General features: G+C 37.1%; 1 protein-coding gene across 1 annotated transcript; it reads left to right on the plus strand.

The window, feature by feature from the left end:
• The first annotated feature begins 759 nt into the window (after positions 1-759).
• On the plus strand, positions 760-17475 carry Cyp4l6 (cytochrome P450 CYP4L6). Its single transcript, XM_028172657.2, has 11 exons — positions 760-969; positions 2465-2571; positions 5381-5471; positions 5964-6149; positions 7606-7675; positions 9055-9251; positions 9734-9843; positions 10892-11025; positions 15056-15156; positions 15916-16095; positions 17017-17475. Exons 1-11 carry the CDS (start codon positions 819-821, stop codon positions 17187-17189), a joined length of 1500 nt encoding a protein of 499 aa, XP_028028458.2. The 5' UTR covers positions 760-818; the 3' UTR covers positions 17190-17475.
• Positions 17476-17781: the final 306 nt, after the last annotated feature.

Raw genomic sequence — 17781 nt, forward strand, 5'->3', positions numbered from 1 at the left:
AGACTAGAAGCCCATGATTATGTAAGAGAAAGCTATAAGGAATTATCTCATTATTAATATTTTATCATCGCATTACGCGCCATCATAGCAGTCTTCATCCTTTCCACCTTGTCTTCTTCTCAACCGTTTTATTATAGACAGAGTGGTCGTGATCGTCATGTCTGTGACGTCAGAATTGACGCGTCTCATGATGTCCTGCTATCCTACGTGCTCGAAGTCATCCTACTGCACTTATTCTACCTTGTATCACCGTGATTATCCATAGTGCGTTTCCAGAGATCGTTTGTGTAACGTTTCATACTAGATATTAACGTATTCAACGTTTGACAGCGCCATTTACTGGTGGTAGGACCTCTTGTGAGTCCGCACGGGTAGGTACCACCACCCTGCCTCGTTCTGCCGTGAAGCAGTAATGCGTTTCGGTTTGAAGGGTGGGGCAGCTGTTTTAACTACTACATGAGACTTTAGAACCTATATCTCAAGATGGATGGCGCATTTACGTTGTAGACGTCTATGGGCTCTAGTAACCACTTAATACCAGGTGGGCTGTGAGCTCGTCCACCCAATTAGGAAAAAAAAAACCTCGACAAGCGACGCTAAGTATTCATCACAGGTCATATGTTTACCTTCATAGATAATAAAAAAACGTACTCACACTTAATATTGTAGTACTAGTACTAGTACGTACGAGCTCGAACACTGAGACGACACTCGATACTAATATATTATTTAATCTATTCAAACCGGTGATTCAAAGATCATAAGACACGACAGTTTACTTATTATTCTGGTTGAATCAGGCCGCGTTTACAGCTATAATGTATTTAATTCTATTAATTTGTTTATTAGTGTTAGTTTTAACAGTGTCTTGGTGGTCGATGTTAAATCGCATATGTAAAAGCAATGTACCTGGACCATTTCCACTGCCGATCATTGGAAATGCTCATCAGTTCGTAGTGAGATCCACGGGTATATATATTTAATATTTTATGTATAAAAATAATAATTATTTAGGTAAAGTTACTTATAAATAGAAAAACTGTGTTAGCTCACCGCCGGTTGGCAGAGTTCCCAGAAGGCTGGCAGCATTTCCACGCTGGATAGCAATGCTAATTCTTTGTGCAAAATACGTACCGGCCTTCTGGTCTCCCGTCAAATAGAACACAATTTAATGTGTTGACTTCGATTCATAGCGGACTTAGCGATTCGTTTTATTTTTAAATTTTTATTTTAATTTAGTTTTAGTATCGTTAAACGATTTTAACAAAGAATAATTATGAATATTTATTTTAAAACAGTAGAATTCAGTGGATAATCTGTGCATTGACGAAACATAATAAAACTGGAATAAAAAGGAGGTGTCTAAAGAAAAGCAATAAAACATTAGTCTGTTATTTTTTGAATTATTTTCTGTTTGTGTATTCACGCACAACTGATTCATCGGACTTCCATATAATATATAGTTTTCTTAGGTACATAGAGATCAATTTGGAGCAGAACATAAGTTGTTTTTTATTTTATTAAAATACGATCTAGCGAAAAAGTTATTGTTCTTAAATAATTCTGTAATTTATGTTAATGTTAGAAATTATATAACAGATGATAATTAACATGATTATAAAACAATTTAAGTCTCTCCGTTAACTTTTAATGTCCAAGTCACTGAGTATGAGGGCTACTTAAATTAGACAAAGTTGAAATAAATATTTTATTTTCACTCTGTTCATCAATTTAATCAATAGATAAAAAACAATTCTTATGGTAACGTTTCAATGGGTTATAAGGCTGTATAAATAACACATTTTATATTCGACCGCTTACTCTATGACTTCGGTTCATGCCTAAGTCAGTCATCGTCAACGCCCTAGATAGGTTCTTACGAATACATCCCCTCCACTAATATCGGTATTAGACGCCTGCAGCTCTAGCACTAGGAGATGTAGGGACTCTGGTAGCCGTACTCGTCCAACTCGTCGAAGAGTTCGACGTGAAACCTAGCCCATACATCAGCTCGCCGTGTTTCTCGCCCGATCTACTCAGCGGATCGCGATTCCGATCCGGTAGTAGGTGCATTCGCGAAGCAGCAGCTCTTCCTACGCTCTCCTGGCTGAGCCCGTACTCGCTCACCAGTCGCGGTGAAACTAGAAAAGCCTACGGGCCTCCAGTAATCTTTCCTAAAAACATTTTATAATAGTTTAGTAGTAGTGATAGAGAGGAATTAATTCCAAAGACACAAAGAAATTCGAGAATTCCTTCGCTCTCATTTAAAATGAGTACACACATAATTCGATATTTGGCTTGATTCTGGAATCTTCCACTGTTTCTTCCGAGACGAGATTTAGGGAAAATTTACTTAAGACATACTTAATCTGGATAAAAGTGGACCTTTTATTAGTTAGATCCTGCGATTGGTTTAATGTAAGATATTTAGTGTTAAATATATTTTTTCTCTTTTTTGCCGCAGAATTTCTGGGACTTCTCAAAAGTTTCACGGATAAATACGGTGACGTCTTCAGAGTACATTTCTTTAGCTATCCCTATGTATTAATATCCCATCCAAAGTATGCCGAGGTAAGTTTCATAAAATAATAATAATAAAAAAAACACATATCGAGGAGTGAAAGGCTATCTTACTGATGGTAGGACCTCTTGTGAGTCCGCTCGGGTAGGTACCACCATCCTGCCTATTTCTGCCGTGAAGTAGTAATGCGTTTCGGCTTGAAGGGCCGCCGTTGTAAGTGTTGTAACTAAACTTGAGACCTTAGAACTTATAATTCAATTATTTATATTGTAGCATTTACGTTGTAGATGTCTATGGGCTCCAGTAACCACTTAACACCAGGGGGACTGTGAGCTAATCCATCCATGTAAGCAATAAATAAAAAAAATTGCTTTAAGCGAAATTTTTGCAATTGTACAGGAGGGCCATTCAAATTTTTAAATATGGAGAAATTTATTATAGTTAATATTTTTTTTATCAGCTAATCGAATGAAGTAAATTCAATTGAAGTTCAAATAAAAACATCTAACTGTTGATGCTAATAACAAATAAACGGATCTTTGATAACAAATATAAATTTACCGAAATGTTATCTGCCCACTTCAGTGTCCAGTATTGAATCTACGAAGACTTGATTGAGGGACATGCACACAATAGCATTTGGATTATGATTGCAGATTAAAGTAGTATTCGTTTTTTAGTTGAATTTTATATCAGGAAATAAAATAAATCTATTATTTGGTGACTGTTACTTTAGTAACCTTGACTTTTGGAAAGCAATCTACATGTGTAGCTTTGCAGCATATTTGTGTAGGTTTTAATGGCGTTGTGCTAGTGATCGAATTTTTATGGTCTTAGCAATAAAAAAATTGTAGTTTAAAAATCTTATATATACCTAGTCAGGTCATAAATTCTGTCACATGTTTAATGTAAAATAATTGAAACAAGTTTATTCATTATGTAACCATTCATATACCAAAATGAACTTAACAAAACATAGATTCTTATGACACTAAAGTTTATTCAAAATGACCTCCGTGATTTTAAATACAGGCCTTCAATCTGCGCGGCCAGTCGTGTATCGCAGCACGAACGAGGTCCATGTCAATGGATGTCTTGAGTGACTCCAAATTGGGATGAGGCTTTGAGCACGCCTTTTCCTCCAAGTGTTGCCATATCTTGTAATCTAACGCATTCAAATCTGGACTGGAGGAGGGCCAGTCTTCGTGCCGGATGTAGTCGATTTCACGCGCCGCCAGCCAGTCTTGTGTGCTCTTCGCTCTATGAGCTGGCGCCGAATCATGTTGGAATACCCAGTGCCTGTTATTGAACATGGTATGAGAAACAGGTTCCAAAAGGTTCGTCAGGACTGTATTTTGATACACAACTGCATTCGTTTTTACACCTTTCTCACAAAAATGTACCTCTGTTAAGCCCCAATAAGAAACTCCCAACCATACCATGAGCGAGGATGGAAAATGACCTCGTTGGACACGCGGAATACGGTTGCTCGCTTCTTCACTACTGTGTGCGTACACCTTATCATTTTGTTTGTTGTAGCTCTCTTCTACGGTAAAAATTTTTTCATCCGAAAAAAGAATTTCCCGATTTTTATTTCCCGCGTACCGCTTCAACAAAGCGCGGCATCTCTTCAGTCTCAGGTCCATTAGACGAGCATTCAAACGATGTCCTGTTTTTCTTCGATATGCCCGAAGCCCTAAGTCTTCATTTAACACCCTTTCACCGTGGTTCTGCTTAACCCCATCTGAAGGGCCAACAGTTTCTGCTTACGTTTGGGATTTCTTTGAATTCGCGCCTTCACAGCTTTTATCACTGCTGGAGTCCTAACAGACCGAGGGCGACCACTTCTTGACCTGTCATCTACACTAGAGTCTTCATTGTATCGTTTGATGGTACGATAAACAAATCTTTTGGTTATATTCAAATTTTTCAGTATGTTAAAAATTTGAATTGGCGCGTAACCGCAACGATGCAACGCAATAACTGCAACACGGTCTTCTTTAAGCGTCCACTCCATATTTAAAAACGAGTAAAATTCTAAATGTATACTATTTTTATTTTCATGAACAATTCGAAATTCGAATTCAATAAACTTTTTTGTGGCCAGCATTCTAAAAGAAAAGTTTTTACTGTGTGACAATACTTATGACCTGACTAGTTATATAAAAATAAATTGCTGTTCGTTAGTCTCGCTAAAACTCGAGAACGGCTGGACCGATTTGGCTAATTTTGGTCTTGAATTATTTGTGGAAGTCCAGAGAAGGTTCAAAAGGTAGATTAATATGAAAATGCTCGGGATTAAATAAAAATATCAATTTTGTTTTTCATTTGATGTGTCCCTCGTCGGACGGATTCCTTTTGTTTGTTTTAAGTTTATTTTATATAAAAGTTTAGGTCTTTTATTTATCGATTGAGGCACTACGAAGTTTGCCGGGTCAGCTAGTAAACAATAAAAACGAATAAATAGCAAATTGATCTAACTTTTGATTAATTTCTTTTTTTATTCTTTTGTCAGTGGTCAGGATATTAGAGTGAATTCAAAAAAATATTTTGTCGTCATCGGTCCTTGATGCGTGTGCAAATTTTCAAATTAGTTAGATGTCTTAAAGTCTGTAAAAATGACCTTGTGACATCATAAAAAAAAAACCATAATAATATGATACATACATACGAAGCTACTAAATGCTTGTTAATGCGTTATAATAGAGACTGCTTTGTAATTACGTCCGGTATTATTATTGAATTTCATTAGCGACTTAAAAACCTTGACCAACAAATAGAGGCCAATAAAAAAAAACGTAGACGAATTATTGAGCGTCCGAAGTAACTAGTTTATAAAAAAAAAAAACTTTGTTCTAGGCTTTGGTTTCAAGTGCCGATTTGATAACAAAAGGACGATCGTATTCATTTTTGAAAGCCTGGCTGGGTGAAGGTCTCCTTACAGCTTCAGGTAATTTTAATTAAGCTCTCAATTGAACCTACCTATCTATAATAAACTTGTTTTCAAACAGGTTTCTCGCACAGATATTTATCCACGAGTAGTTAACTATCAGAAGCATTACTTCACCATTTAATACAGGATTTATAGAAAAGCGTACGTTGATAGATTATATTTATATACATATTTTTACTTCAATATAACAATGCACCTACGACAACATTCTGTATATCACTTTGTTGACTGGTAATGAGAATATTTTGTTCCCAACGTTTAGTTCCCAACTTTAGCTTTATTGCAAAAAAAATAATGGAAAATAAAAGTTTTAATCATGTATTTTGTCTAATGCAATCTTTGTATAAACATTATAAAGAGGAACTTACGGTTCATCTATAGTTAAGGGAGTCTAGAAAAAAGCAAAATACAAAAATATATTCCTTTAAGAAAACCTTTCTTCAAAAAACATATTTTCTAGTTGGGTAACGCACATTGCATCGTTTCAAGGCCCCAGGTGGAGACTACATCGCAAATTCTTGACGCCGGCTTTCCATTTCAACATATTGCAGAATTTTCTGCCTGTGTTCTGCAAAAATTCGGAGATATTACGAGACAAAATACGGCGTCTCGCTGATGGACAACCCATCGATTTGTTTCCCATTACCGCTTTGGCAGCTCTTGATAATGTTGCAGGTAAGTTCTAAAGTCTTAACGACTATGTTTTTGTCCATAGGGCGAGGTGGCATTGACATTGTATCTGCATCTAATTAAGTAGTGAAAAATAAAGAGTAAAAATGACATTTTAAGTTTTTTGAAGTGAAACTTCTAATGCGACTTCCAACAAAGCTGCGTTAAACTTTTAATGCTACCTTACTAGAAAGAGATAGAGCGAGAGTGAATGCGTGGCACTCGAACGCATGCGAGTAGCGCCCAATATATAAAAGAAGTATTAACTCTATTTTTTTATCTATAATTAAAAATATACATAATATAAAAGTTGAGGATCTCATCTCTTATACACAGCATTCCCAATTATATGAGCAATCTGATGTAAGGATGAAAAATGAAGAAAACCACAATACTACATACGCATCGAAAAAGAAGTTTCACTTCATTCACATGAACCAAGTTGCACGCGCACCGTTTTTTTGCACAATGCATAATGCTTGTATGATTGTTATATGTAAAAACGTTCAGAGATGCGTTAGTATAGGCTGCTTACATATCATTACGGATCCTCCCGATCCATTAACGGCCACCGTCTTCGTCGAACCCGTCGCTTGCGACGGAGAGCTCCACGAGTGAATTAACCCATAGACACAGCCCACTGCGTTTCTCGCCGGATCTTCTCACTGGGTCGCGTTTCCGATCCGGTGCTAGATTCTGCGAAGCACTGCTCTGGCTAGGGCCAGTGTTAGCAACACTTCTGGTTAGAGTCCCGTGAGCTCACCTACACGTCAAGGAGAAGCTGAAATAGCCTCTCAAGGCTATCAGCATAGGTAGGAAGAAACCAAAAAATAGGTTGCATGTGCAGCAAAATTAATATTTTATCATTAAGTTCACTAAGTTCACAAAATAGTATTAAATTAAAAAACATAATTCATAGACATATCTTTTCCCGGTCTAAATAAGGGTGATTGTCGCCCATGAATATAATCAATTGAATACTTGAAGTCGTCGTGGCGTCCGGTGCGCGATTTGTTGAGTGATGTACCGTTGTTGAATTCCAGGCGGGTATCAATTTTTCTAATACGTACCTACTGAAGAAATGTTCACGATTGACTTCCACGTTGTAAGAATAACATCGTGTAATAAAAATTAAACCCGCAAAATTATGATTTGCATAATTACTGGTGGTACGACCTCTTGTGAGTCCGCGCGGGTAGGTACCACCGCCCTGCCTATTTCTGCCGTGAAGCAGTAATGCGTTTCCGTTTGAAGGGTGGCGCAGCCGTTGTAACTATACTGAGACCTTAGAACTTATATTTTACGCATTTACGTCGTAGAATTCTATGGGCTCCAGTAACCACTTAACACAAGGTGGGCTGTGAGCTCGTCCACCCATCTAAGCAATTAAAAATATAAAAAAGTCGCTAGGTACTTAAATTTAATTATTTCTTTTAAGCTTAAGTAATAAAGTTGTTCGCAGAGTCAATCATGGGGGTGTCAGTGAATGCTCAACAAAACAGCGAATCCGAATATGTTCGCGCTATCGAAACGTACGTATTTAAATGGCAGCGTATGCCTCTCTTCCGAAATTATAATGAAAATAAACTTCAACCTAAATGCAATACACGAAATGCACTGGCTTCGCTTTCGACTCATTGGCAGGAACGCGACGACCGAAGTTACATGAACATTTACATTTTATTAATTTAGTATTAACCGTTTATTTATTTATTTTACTTGTCATTAAAATCCCACCGCATTGTCGAGACGTTATATCATTTTTCATCTTTTTTCATTTAATTCCATTCTATTTCTACAATACTCCGTAATGAATTCGTTTATTAATTTTATTTTATTTGAAACTCAAGATTCAAGGTTCTTTCGTTTTTGCCGACTGTCAAAATATACGTTTTTCACCGCATGCTGTAGCTACGAGAACAATCTGTCTTAATTTTCTGGTGCGATCTGTACCTGTACTCTGTGTATTTTAATTATGTTTTCGATCGTAAATTACGGTGTATATACACGTAGTTTAAAAAAAAAAGCTCTTCGATATTAATACCTACAGAATTGCTATGAGTACACGTATCTGTAATTATCTACTTTATGCTAATTCTATTGCCGCATCTTTAATATACGAAACATTCATAGACAAGTCCATTGAGTTGATTTCAGTGGTTATATTTGAGATTAGTGGCCCGCTCCGGCTCCGCTCGGGTCCTTAACAAAAATTTCAACGATATTTGACGTTGTTTTATTTTTTTAAATAAAAGAACACTTATTGCGGCATAACTATAATAGTTAGACATATGCTGTCACGACACTTTTTGTAAATAATAATGTGTTCTACAAAGTCGTAGTACATTATTTTATTCTATTATGAATAGTTTTCGCAGGGCACGCGATGTAAAGAATATTTTAGGTAATTTTTTACACCTTGGGTTATATTATTGGAGTTTTAGTAAGGATTTAGTAAGTAGAGATTAGTATAGACTATTGCCCATTTTTGGAACTGGTAGTACGTTTAAAGTGTTATGATATCTTCTTCTTTCTTTCCTATCACCCTCTGCTGGGGTGTCTCGGGCAGTCTGTTCAATGATACAATGATAAATTGAAATGATTAATTTGGATTTCAATTGAAGTAAGACCTAATACGAAACCAATGTAATGCATATTTTGCTACAACGTTTTCCTTAATGCAAATCTCACTGGATGATAATTTCAGAGAAATTAGGGCACTTTGGTGTGCACGGGTATGTGTCATTGTTCTGCTATTGATACAGCGAATTCTTCATCTGTTGATTTTAGATATTCAACGTTATTGAGATGTCAGCTGTATGTCTAAAAGTGGCCTTCTATAACTACTTAAAAGCAGGCGAGCGATGAGATTCTACATCAATATAAAATAATGCATGTGGATTTTTAACAGTTTATCACAAATAACAACATTACGTATGCAAATTCCATTGCTGGGCGAGGATTTCGTCTTTAATCTGACGCCGTATAAAAAGAAACAGGATATCGCCTTGGAAGTGGTACATGGACAGACAAAAAAAGTGATTGAAGCGAGACGTTGCGAACTTGAAAAAATAAATAAAACAAATATCAGTGGAACAAACGAATATGGTAAGAAGATATATGTATTTTTTTTTTTTTTTTTTTTTTTTTATTGCCCTTGTGGGCAGACGAGCATACGGCCCACCTGAAGGTGAGTGGTTACCGTCGCCCATGGACTTCAGCAATGCCAGGGGCAGAGCCAAGCCGCTGCCTACCTACTAAATACAGAATTACCGCTTAAAGAGGCCTAGTGACGCCAGATCGAAATCATAATTCCTGTTTTTTGTGTTACATTTAATAACAGAGAGTAAAATCACAGGAATTCTGTTCTATTTATCACCCCACTCCATTTTATTATTACACAAATATTTAACAAAGATTGGCGTGAACACGAGGAAACGTAATAAATATTAATATGAGAATGACAGGTTCCAAATTCAGAGGTTATTTTTTTTATTGTTGTATTATACTGGATTTATGGTCAGATTTAGGTTTGCTATCATTGCTACTTTAAGTAAAACTAGATTTATTAAGTAAATATTTTTTTATAGGTATAAAAAATAAACATGCATTTTTGGATCTTCTGCTTTTGGCCGAAATTGACGGCAAACTAATTGATGAACAGAGTGTCAGAGAAGAAGTAGATACTTTCATGTTTGAGGTAACATTTAACGTTTTTAATGTCATGAATATGGAAACATCACACGTATCCTGTAAATGTTGATGGGCAGACCCAAATATGGTGTCTGTGTTAATAGTGATCTATTTTCCTCTCGTTTCTAAATATATATCTAATATAATCTAATTAATATCTGTCGTCTCTTCAAAATAAAATGCAGAACTGCAATGAGGTACCATCACGAGTTAAGCACAGTTTTACTAAATATGCCGGTCTTTTTACAATACAATGTTAGTAATCGTGCAAGTAATAAATTTATTTATGGGATTTTTGCCCACGTCCCCGGATACTACTATTATTATTAGATGATTCACGTTAATAGACATAAATCCAATTAGCATTGCGATAAAATTCTTTATTTTTTATCACATGAATTCTAAAGGTTTTATGTGAATTTACTTTTTTTTTTTTTTTTTTTTTTTTTTTATTGCCCTTGTAGGCAGACGAGCATACGGCCCACCTGATGGTGAGTGGTTACCGTCGCCCATGGACTTCAGCAATGCCAGGGGCAGAGCCAAGCCGCTGCCTACCGCTTAATACTCTCCACAAGCCTCGTTTGAAGAAGGACATGTCATAGCGCTCGGGAAACACCGTGGAGGGGAGCTCATTCCATAGCCGGATGGTACGTGGCAAAAAAGACCTCTGGAAACGCACTGTGGATGACCGCAGTGGCTCCAGGTAGTATGGATGAACTCTACTCCGGTGGCGGGCGGTGCGATGGTAAAAACGAGATGCCGGTATCATCTCGAACAATTCCTCAGAGCACTCCCCATGGAACATACGGTACAAAATACAGAGGGAACCGAAGTCCCTCCGCAGACCCAGAGGTTCCAGAGGTTACTTATACTACTACTTTAAGTTAAATCAAGTATTGACGTGACAACGTCTTATAATTCGATGGAGCCGGCTGCACGCCCGAAAAAACGACTCATGCGGCGTTACCTCGCTCTGAGGCGTATTTTCTTATGACGTTGTCACGTTCAACTATCGTCAGTAAACCGACTTTACAGACAACCGATTTTTTTTACAGGGTCATGATACAACAACTTCTGGTATTGTGTACACATTATTTTGTCTTTCGAAGCATCCTGACATACAAGAGAAATTGTATGAAGAGCAACTAACCATTTTCGGCGAAGAAATGGACCGGAATCCTGCGTACAAGTACATATTATTTTTCTTTCAATCTTTGTTATCTAGCGTCTAGAATCACATTTCACGTAGCGGGCGGCTTCTGATATCATTATTCTTAACGAGTTGTACAGTAAGTAATATTTACGGTGTTCGCTCGTGCTGTTACAGGTTATTAAATGGATAGGATTTTACAGTGATGATAAATAATATAAATAATAAATTTAAATAAATATTTACTAACAACCACGCCACGTTAACTGGTCCCGTGATAAGTTCGTAAAGAACTTGTGTTACAGGTACCAGATAACGGAAATAATTGTAAGATTTTTATTATACACATACATATAGTTAACATACATCCATAACCCTGGAAAAGACGTTTTATATTTATCATACAAATATCTTCCCTTGGCGGGATTCGAACCCGCGACCCCCTTGTGTAGTGACCAAGTCACTTACCACTACACCAGACGGCCGTTAAATAGATCAGTTATTCATCAAAGAAGACATGTACGTTATCCGGGTTACATTCAGCTGCTGCAACTAAATACTCTCAAATCCCTTGTAGTAATTCCTCTTCAATTCCCTTTTCCTACTCAATTTCGTTTTTTTTATTGCCCTTGTAGGCAGATGAGCAATCACCTGGTGGTGAGTGGTTACCGTCGCCCATGGACTTCAGCAATGCCAGGGACAGAGCCAAGCTGCTGTATACCGCTAAACACTCTCCACAAGTCTCGTTTGAAGAAGGACATGTCATAACGCTCGGGAAGCAACGCGGAGGGGAGCTCGTTCCATAGCCGGATGGTACGTGGCAAAAAAGACCTCTGGAAACGCACTGTGGATGACCGCAGTGGCTCCAGGTAGTATGGATGAACTCTACTCCGGTGGCGGGCGGTGTGATGGTAAAAACGTGATGACGGTATCATCTCGAACAATTCCTCAGAGCACTTCATCTTCTGCCTCGTCTCTAGTTTTGCCGGTTGTGGGATATAGCGTATTCGCACGAATGGGCACGTGCTACGGTTCCATTTATTTCTGTGGTGAAGTAGGTATTCATGCGGCATCGATTGAGCGATGGATAAACATAGCTGAAGATGGACTGTATTCACTTCATGATAATTATAAAGTGACGTTATACCGGCGCCAACTATATAGCTTGTGAGCTCATCTACGCATATCATTTAAAAAAATAAACAATTTAGAGCCGTGGAATCTTATCTTACAACCACTTTGTTATTCATAACTGGTTTGTTAACCTACCATATTACGAGTAGGTATATGTATTTTATAAATCAAGATGGACCGGGCTGCGTAATTCTTTATGTAAATGTTGAAGTATGAAATATACGTAAAGCATATTGTTAAATATGTATGTATTTCGGATTGATTTTTAAGTATCGTGTATCAAGAAAACTAAAATGTAGTACTTAAATGCATTACTTAAGAACGGCCGCACTGATCTGTATTTTTTTTATGTACATATTTATATTGTATTGTATATTATTATATATCGTCACTGTCAACCCAAAATCTGCTATGTGCAAAAACTCTATTTTGAATTAACGATTAAAAGCATTTTCGTATAAAATTTTATTTCAAGGTCAATTTTTAAGAACTGTATCAAATGAAAGCTATAGGTAAATATTAAAGCTATAGACACATAACATAGATAGGGCTGTGAACTATACAAAAAGGTCAAAAAGTAAAAATCTGGAAAAGTGTACATAGCAGATTTTGATTTGACAACAGCGATATATTTTTATATGTCGATGCTATATATTGTTTTTGAAAGCGAGGAAAATTGTGAAAGAACAACTTGCGTAAGAAAAGATCTTCTGTCACGTTAACTGGTAGGAAATATACGCTAGAAATATTTTTGTAAATACATATTCGGTAAAGTATATTTTTCTTGAGATATTAAACGTCAGGTGTCTTGGTCGGTCGCCAAGAAACTGTGCTGTTCAATTTTCCGAAACTTGCAGTTGGTTTCACGCCAGTTAAGTTTCCTTAAGGTATTCTCGTCTTTAATTCCGAGTCCGGTTTTAATATTGTAAATAAATTCTTCTTCGAAAAGCTTAAGTTAACATTGCTGTTTTAATAATAATAATAACTAGGTAAAATCACGCATGGTCATCAAATTAGGATACCCTGTGTTATGGGTATCGGAGATTGACATATCGCACATACAGTGCTATTACGTCACTTATTGCAAATTATGTAATTTTTCAGAATAAGAATTTGGAAATTCAACATCTTATTACAATTATATACCTAGTTCTTTTCGACTAAAGAATTTTTATTTTTATTTTTATTGCATAGGTTGGGGGAAGAGCTTCAGGGGGAAGAGAATCAGTAAAAGCAAACATATCACTAATAAGTATTATAAAATGAATTTTCTCAAACTCAGTTCAGTTTTAACAAGAATCACATAAGTGACATTATAGCTCTGTATGTGCGATATGTGCATACTTATAAACAATTAATTATGTGCATATATATGCTATATATTAATACGTGAAGCAAAAACTTTGTACACCTTTTTACGAAAATTGCGAATAGAGAATATAGAGAAGCAGTGCACAATGCTATAATTTTTTTAAATAATCCATAAAAAATACAGTAATTCAATAAAGAAAACATTACACACACTAACATTTGTATTTGACACACACACGCATATATACGATTTTTTTTGTTGTTAGTCTGTGATTAAGTTGAGAATAGATTCAATATTGTTTGTCTTTATTAATATTTGTCTAAAGTATAGTCTTGGCTAAATCTTTGATTATAGAATCATAATAGTGTACAAACTTATAATTTCAATTAGTTATAGTCGAATTTCGACTACTGAGGGACCACTAGTGGATAATAAACACCCAGACAAAGATCAAACAAACCTGTTCATCATACGAATGTTTGTCCGATTTGATAAAGATAAAAGAATACAATATATAATATTATTTTGTTCACGGACACCTTCTACAATGAAAACATACATCATGTGACACACAAACGGGCGAATTGGTAATATCCTGATATAATTTGCTGATTGAACTCAACCGGTCAATTTGTGCGGTCGCTTTCACGTTGCATCTTTGAATTCTTCTTCTACTTTATTTTTGTATTTATTGTCTTCTGTATTTGCTCTGGTCCTGAAACATCTTGAAGCATCTTCGGAAATACAGATTATAGGTATTTAAAAAATTAAATAAAGTCAATTCGAAGATAATCCTTCAACCTTTTATTGTTATATTATATATACTTATAATAAAGCTAGTTTTTTTTTGTAGGCAGACGAGCATACGGCCCACCTGATGGTGAGTGGTTACCGTCGCCCATGAACTTCAGCAATGCCAGGGGCAGAGCCAAGCCGCTGCCTACCGCTTAATTAAATTCTATTACGCATCTATACTAATATTACAAATGTTAAGGTTTGCATATTATTATTATTATTAGGTTCTAAACTACTAAATCATAAAAAAACTAATAAAAGAATTTGGTTGAAATCACGGTTAAAAATAGTTTTTGACTATGATTAGAATCATGTACAATATGACACTATTATCATAGAAAATGACCCGAGGAGAGCAAAGTCCGGTATATCTGCTGTCATTAATATGATAGCGTGTTCGCTGGTTAGTGACTTTACGTACCGACAAGTAGACTAGTAGTTCATGACCCAGAGAGTGACACAAGATTCTCTTTATCCAGGGAAAATGATAAATGTTTCATTCATTCGAAATTACGAGTAATATCGCGGGAACGTCTTTTTTTTTTTTTTTTGCTTTGATGGGTTGTCGATCTCACAGCCCACCTGGTGTTAAGTGGTTACTGGAGCCCATAGACATCTACAACGTAAATGCGCCACCCACCTTCAGATATAAGTTCTAAGATCTCAGTATAGTTACAACGGCTGCCCTACCCTTCAGACCGAAATGCATTACTGCTTCACGGCAGAAATAGGCAGGGCGGTGGTACCTACCCGCGCGGTAGAGGTCCTACCACCAGTAATTAATGTAATGTGCTAAAATTCTATGAACGTTGTTGATGTTGCTTGCAGTGAACTGGCACAAATGAAGGTTCTGGAATTGGTCATCAAGGAATCGTTGCGGATGTATCCATCGGTACCGCTGATTGAACGTTTGATCACAAAGGATGCTGGTAAGAAGAGTTTCGAAATATCTTATAGGTTATTAAAACAGAGACAGAGTGCTCTGAGGAAGTGTTTGATAGGACTGGTGGTAGGACCTCTTGTGAGTCCGCACGGGTAGGTACCATCACCCCGCCTATTTCTGCCGTGAAGCAGTAATGCGTTTCGGTTTGAAGGGTGGGGCAGCCGTTGTAACTATACTGAGACCTTAGAACTTATATCTCAAGGTGGGAGGCGCATTTACGTTGTAGATGTCTATGGGCTCCAGTAACCACTTAACACCAGGTGGGCTGTGAGCTCGTCCACCTATCTAAGCAATAAAAAAAAAGGAAAAGAAATTTCTCATGTACTGTTTCACTTTGTAGCTTCCCTTCACAGTGTGCTCCGGGGCGCTACGACCTGCTCAACTTCTAATCAGCTTTTAAAGGATATCATAGCAGAACGCCCCATGATTTTTTGTATTTCTTAAATGTCTGAATAAGTTTCCTGCCCATCTGAAATTATAATAAGTACTTATAGCAATCGAAATGTGAACCGAACCGATGTCCTAAGCACGCGATCCAAATCTGAATAGTTTACTTTCCTATAGAACAATACAAGACGAGGAAGAAAGAGCTTGTGGATTGATATAACCGTCACGGTTTCAGTTTCAGCAGTTATATCTGCGCCTGCTTAGACGCCTATAAAACACGAGTATATAGAACCAAATTTAAAAAAAATTTAATTTGCTAATTTCTTTTTCGTATTATTTCAATTACAAATCTTTCCAGAGGTCGGAAGTCTGAAACTATCTAAAGGAACATCGGTCGTGTTAAACATATTCCAGATGCATCGAAATCCAGAAGTATTCGAGAAACCCCTGGAATTCATTCCTGAACGATTCGATACATTAGAACACAAAAATCCTTTCAGCTGGCTCGCTTTCAGCGCTGGCCCGAGGAATTGCATTGGTTAGTTTATGTGCATTATAACTTTATTAGTCTTTTTCTTTTTTTTTGCCTTGATCCCACTATGTGGAATAGGCGCGGCATATCCTCTTTTTCCATTCAGGACTAACATACGTCATCTCCGCACTCGCATCGTTCTCCCGCGTATCCTAACGGTGCTTTTAGGTCAAGCACCGGTCATCGTTCTCATCGAACCCGTCGCTCGTGACGAAGGGCTCGACGAGTAAATTAACCCACAGACACAGCCCACTGAGCTTCTCGCCGGAGCTTCTCAGTGGGCCGCGTTTCCGATCCGGTGGTAGATTCTGCGAAGCACGGCTCTTGCTAGGGTTCGTGCTAGTGACGTCGTCAGGTTTGAGCCCCGTGAGCTCACCTACTATTTAAGGTTACGCTGAAATGGTCTCTCAAGACTATCAGCTTAAGTAGGAAAAAAAAGTGTTTTATTATTATACTGGTCAAATTCGACTCTTCATATCACACTTCGTTGGATCACCCACTAGGCCAATCTGAATATTTCGTGGTTTTTTTATTGCTCGAGCAGGCAGATGAGCGTACGGCCCACCTGAGGGTAAGTGGTTACCGTCGCTCATGAACGTCAGCAATGTTAGGGACAGAGCCAAGCCACTGCCTACCAAAATGTTCATCGAAATCGGTCCAGCCCTTTCGGTGTCTATAGCGATCATACACACATACATTTTTAATTCGATATAAATACATATATGTTGTGTAGTCCAGCAAGAACACAGGAATAAATTAATAGTATTCGATTTAGAGGTACGAGTTTCCGGCCAGTCAAGCTAACCCATGCACGGAGCCAAAGTATCAAACAGTCTATGTTCTCAAGAATAATACTAATGTCTCAACTTAGCAGTTACAATTGTTCTCCCTTAAAACATGCACTTAATAAAATATGTACGTTTCCAGGTCAAAAGTTTGCAATGATGGAGATTAAAGTGACGCTATCAACAATAGTAAGAAGTTTTAAACTGGTACCGGTCGATATAGAACCGATATTATGTGCAGATCTTATACTCCGTTCCCAGAATGGCGTCAAAGTTGGATTTTTACCAAGAACTCAATCGAATTCAAAAACGTAATTGGATTTGATACGAATTTCGTACGAAAATTATAACCAATAAATAAAAAGTAGTACGTGAAAGGTAGCTATTAATAAATACCAAATATAGATTATCGAAAGCAAAAAATGTAAGAGGGAATTCCATAATTCCTTTCTGTCACAAATATTAATGGAACATATGGGCTATGTACTAACATAGTTTTATCATATTAGTAGTTTTATTTTTAAGACATGTTTTTGTTGAATTGGTACGGATGTATTTTTTACTTTTTGGGGAGATGGAATTAAAGTTTAATGTAAAAACATTTAACGTTTTTTTTACATCTAATTGATTTATGCTTTATACCTGAACAACTGGTGGTAGGACCTCTTGTGAGTCCGCACGGATAAGTACCACCACCCCGCCTATTTCTGCCGTGAAGCAGTAATGCGTTTCGGTTTGAAGGGTGCGACAGCCGTTGTAACCATATTGAGACCTTAGAACTTATATCTCAGGCTGGATGGCGCATTTACTTTGTGGATGTCTATGCACTCCAGTAACCACGTAACACCAGGTGGGCTGTGAGCTCGTCCACCCACCTAAGCAAAAAAAAAAGCTATTTATGTACGCA

This window comes from Bombyx mandarina, chromosome 13, assembly GCF_030267445.1.
Source record: "Bombyx mandarina strain Sakado chromosome 13, ASM3026744v2".
Lineage (NCBI taxonomy): Eukaryota > Metazoa > Arthropoda > Insecta > Lepidoptera > Bombycidae > Bombyx > Bombyx mandarina.

What these genes read in the sequence shown, in the direction of transcription:
- Cyp4l6 (XM_028172657.2), top strand. Translation starts at nt 819, where the DNA reads ATGTATTTAATTCTATTAATTTGTTTATTAGTGTTAGTTTTAACAGTG. An exon ending in CCCATCCAAAGTATGCCGAG is followed by an intron (nt 2,572 to 5,380) that starts GTAAGTTTCATA and finishes ACTTTGTTCTAG; the next exon opens with GCTTTGGTTTCAAGTGCCGA. An exon ending in AGCTCTTGATAATGTTGCAG is followed by an intron (nt 6,150 to 7,605) that starts GTAAGTTCTAAA and finishes AGTTGTTCGCAG; the next exon opens with AGTCAATCATGGGGGTGTCA.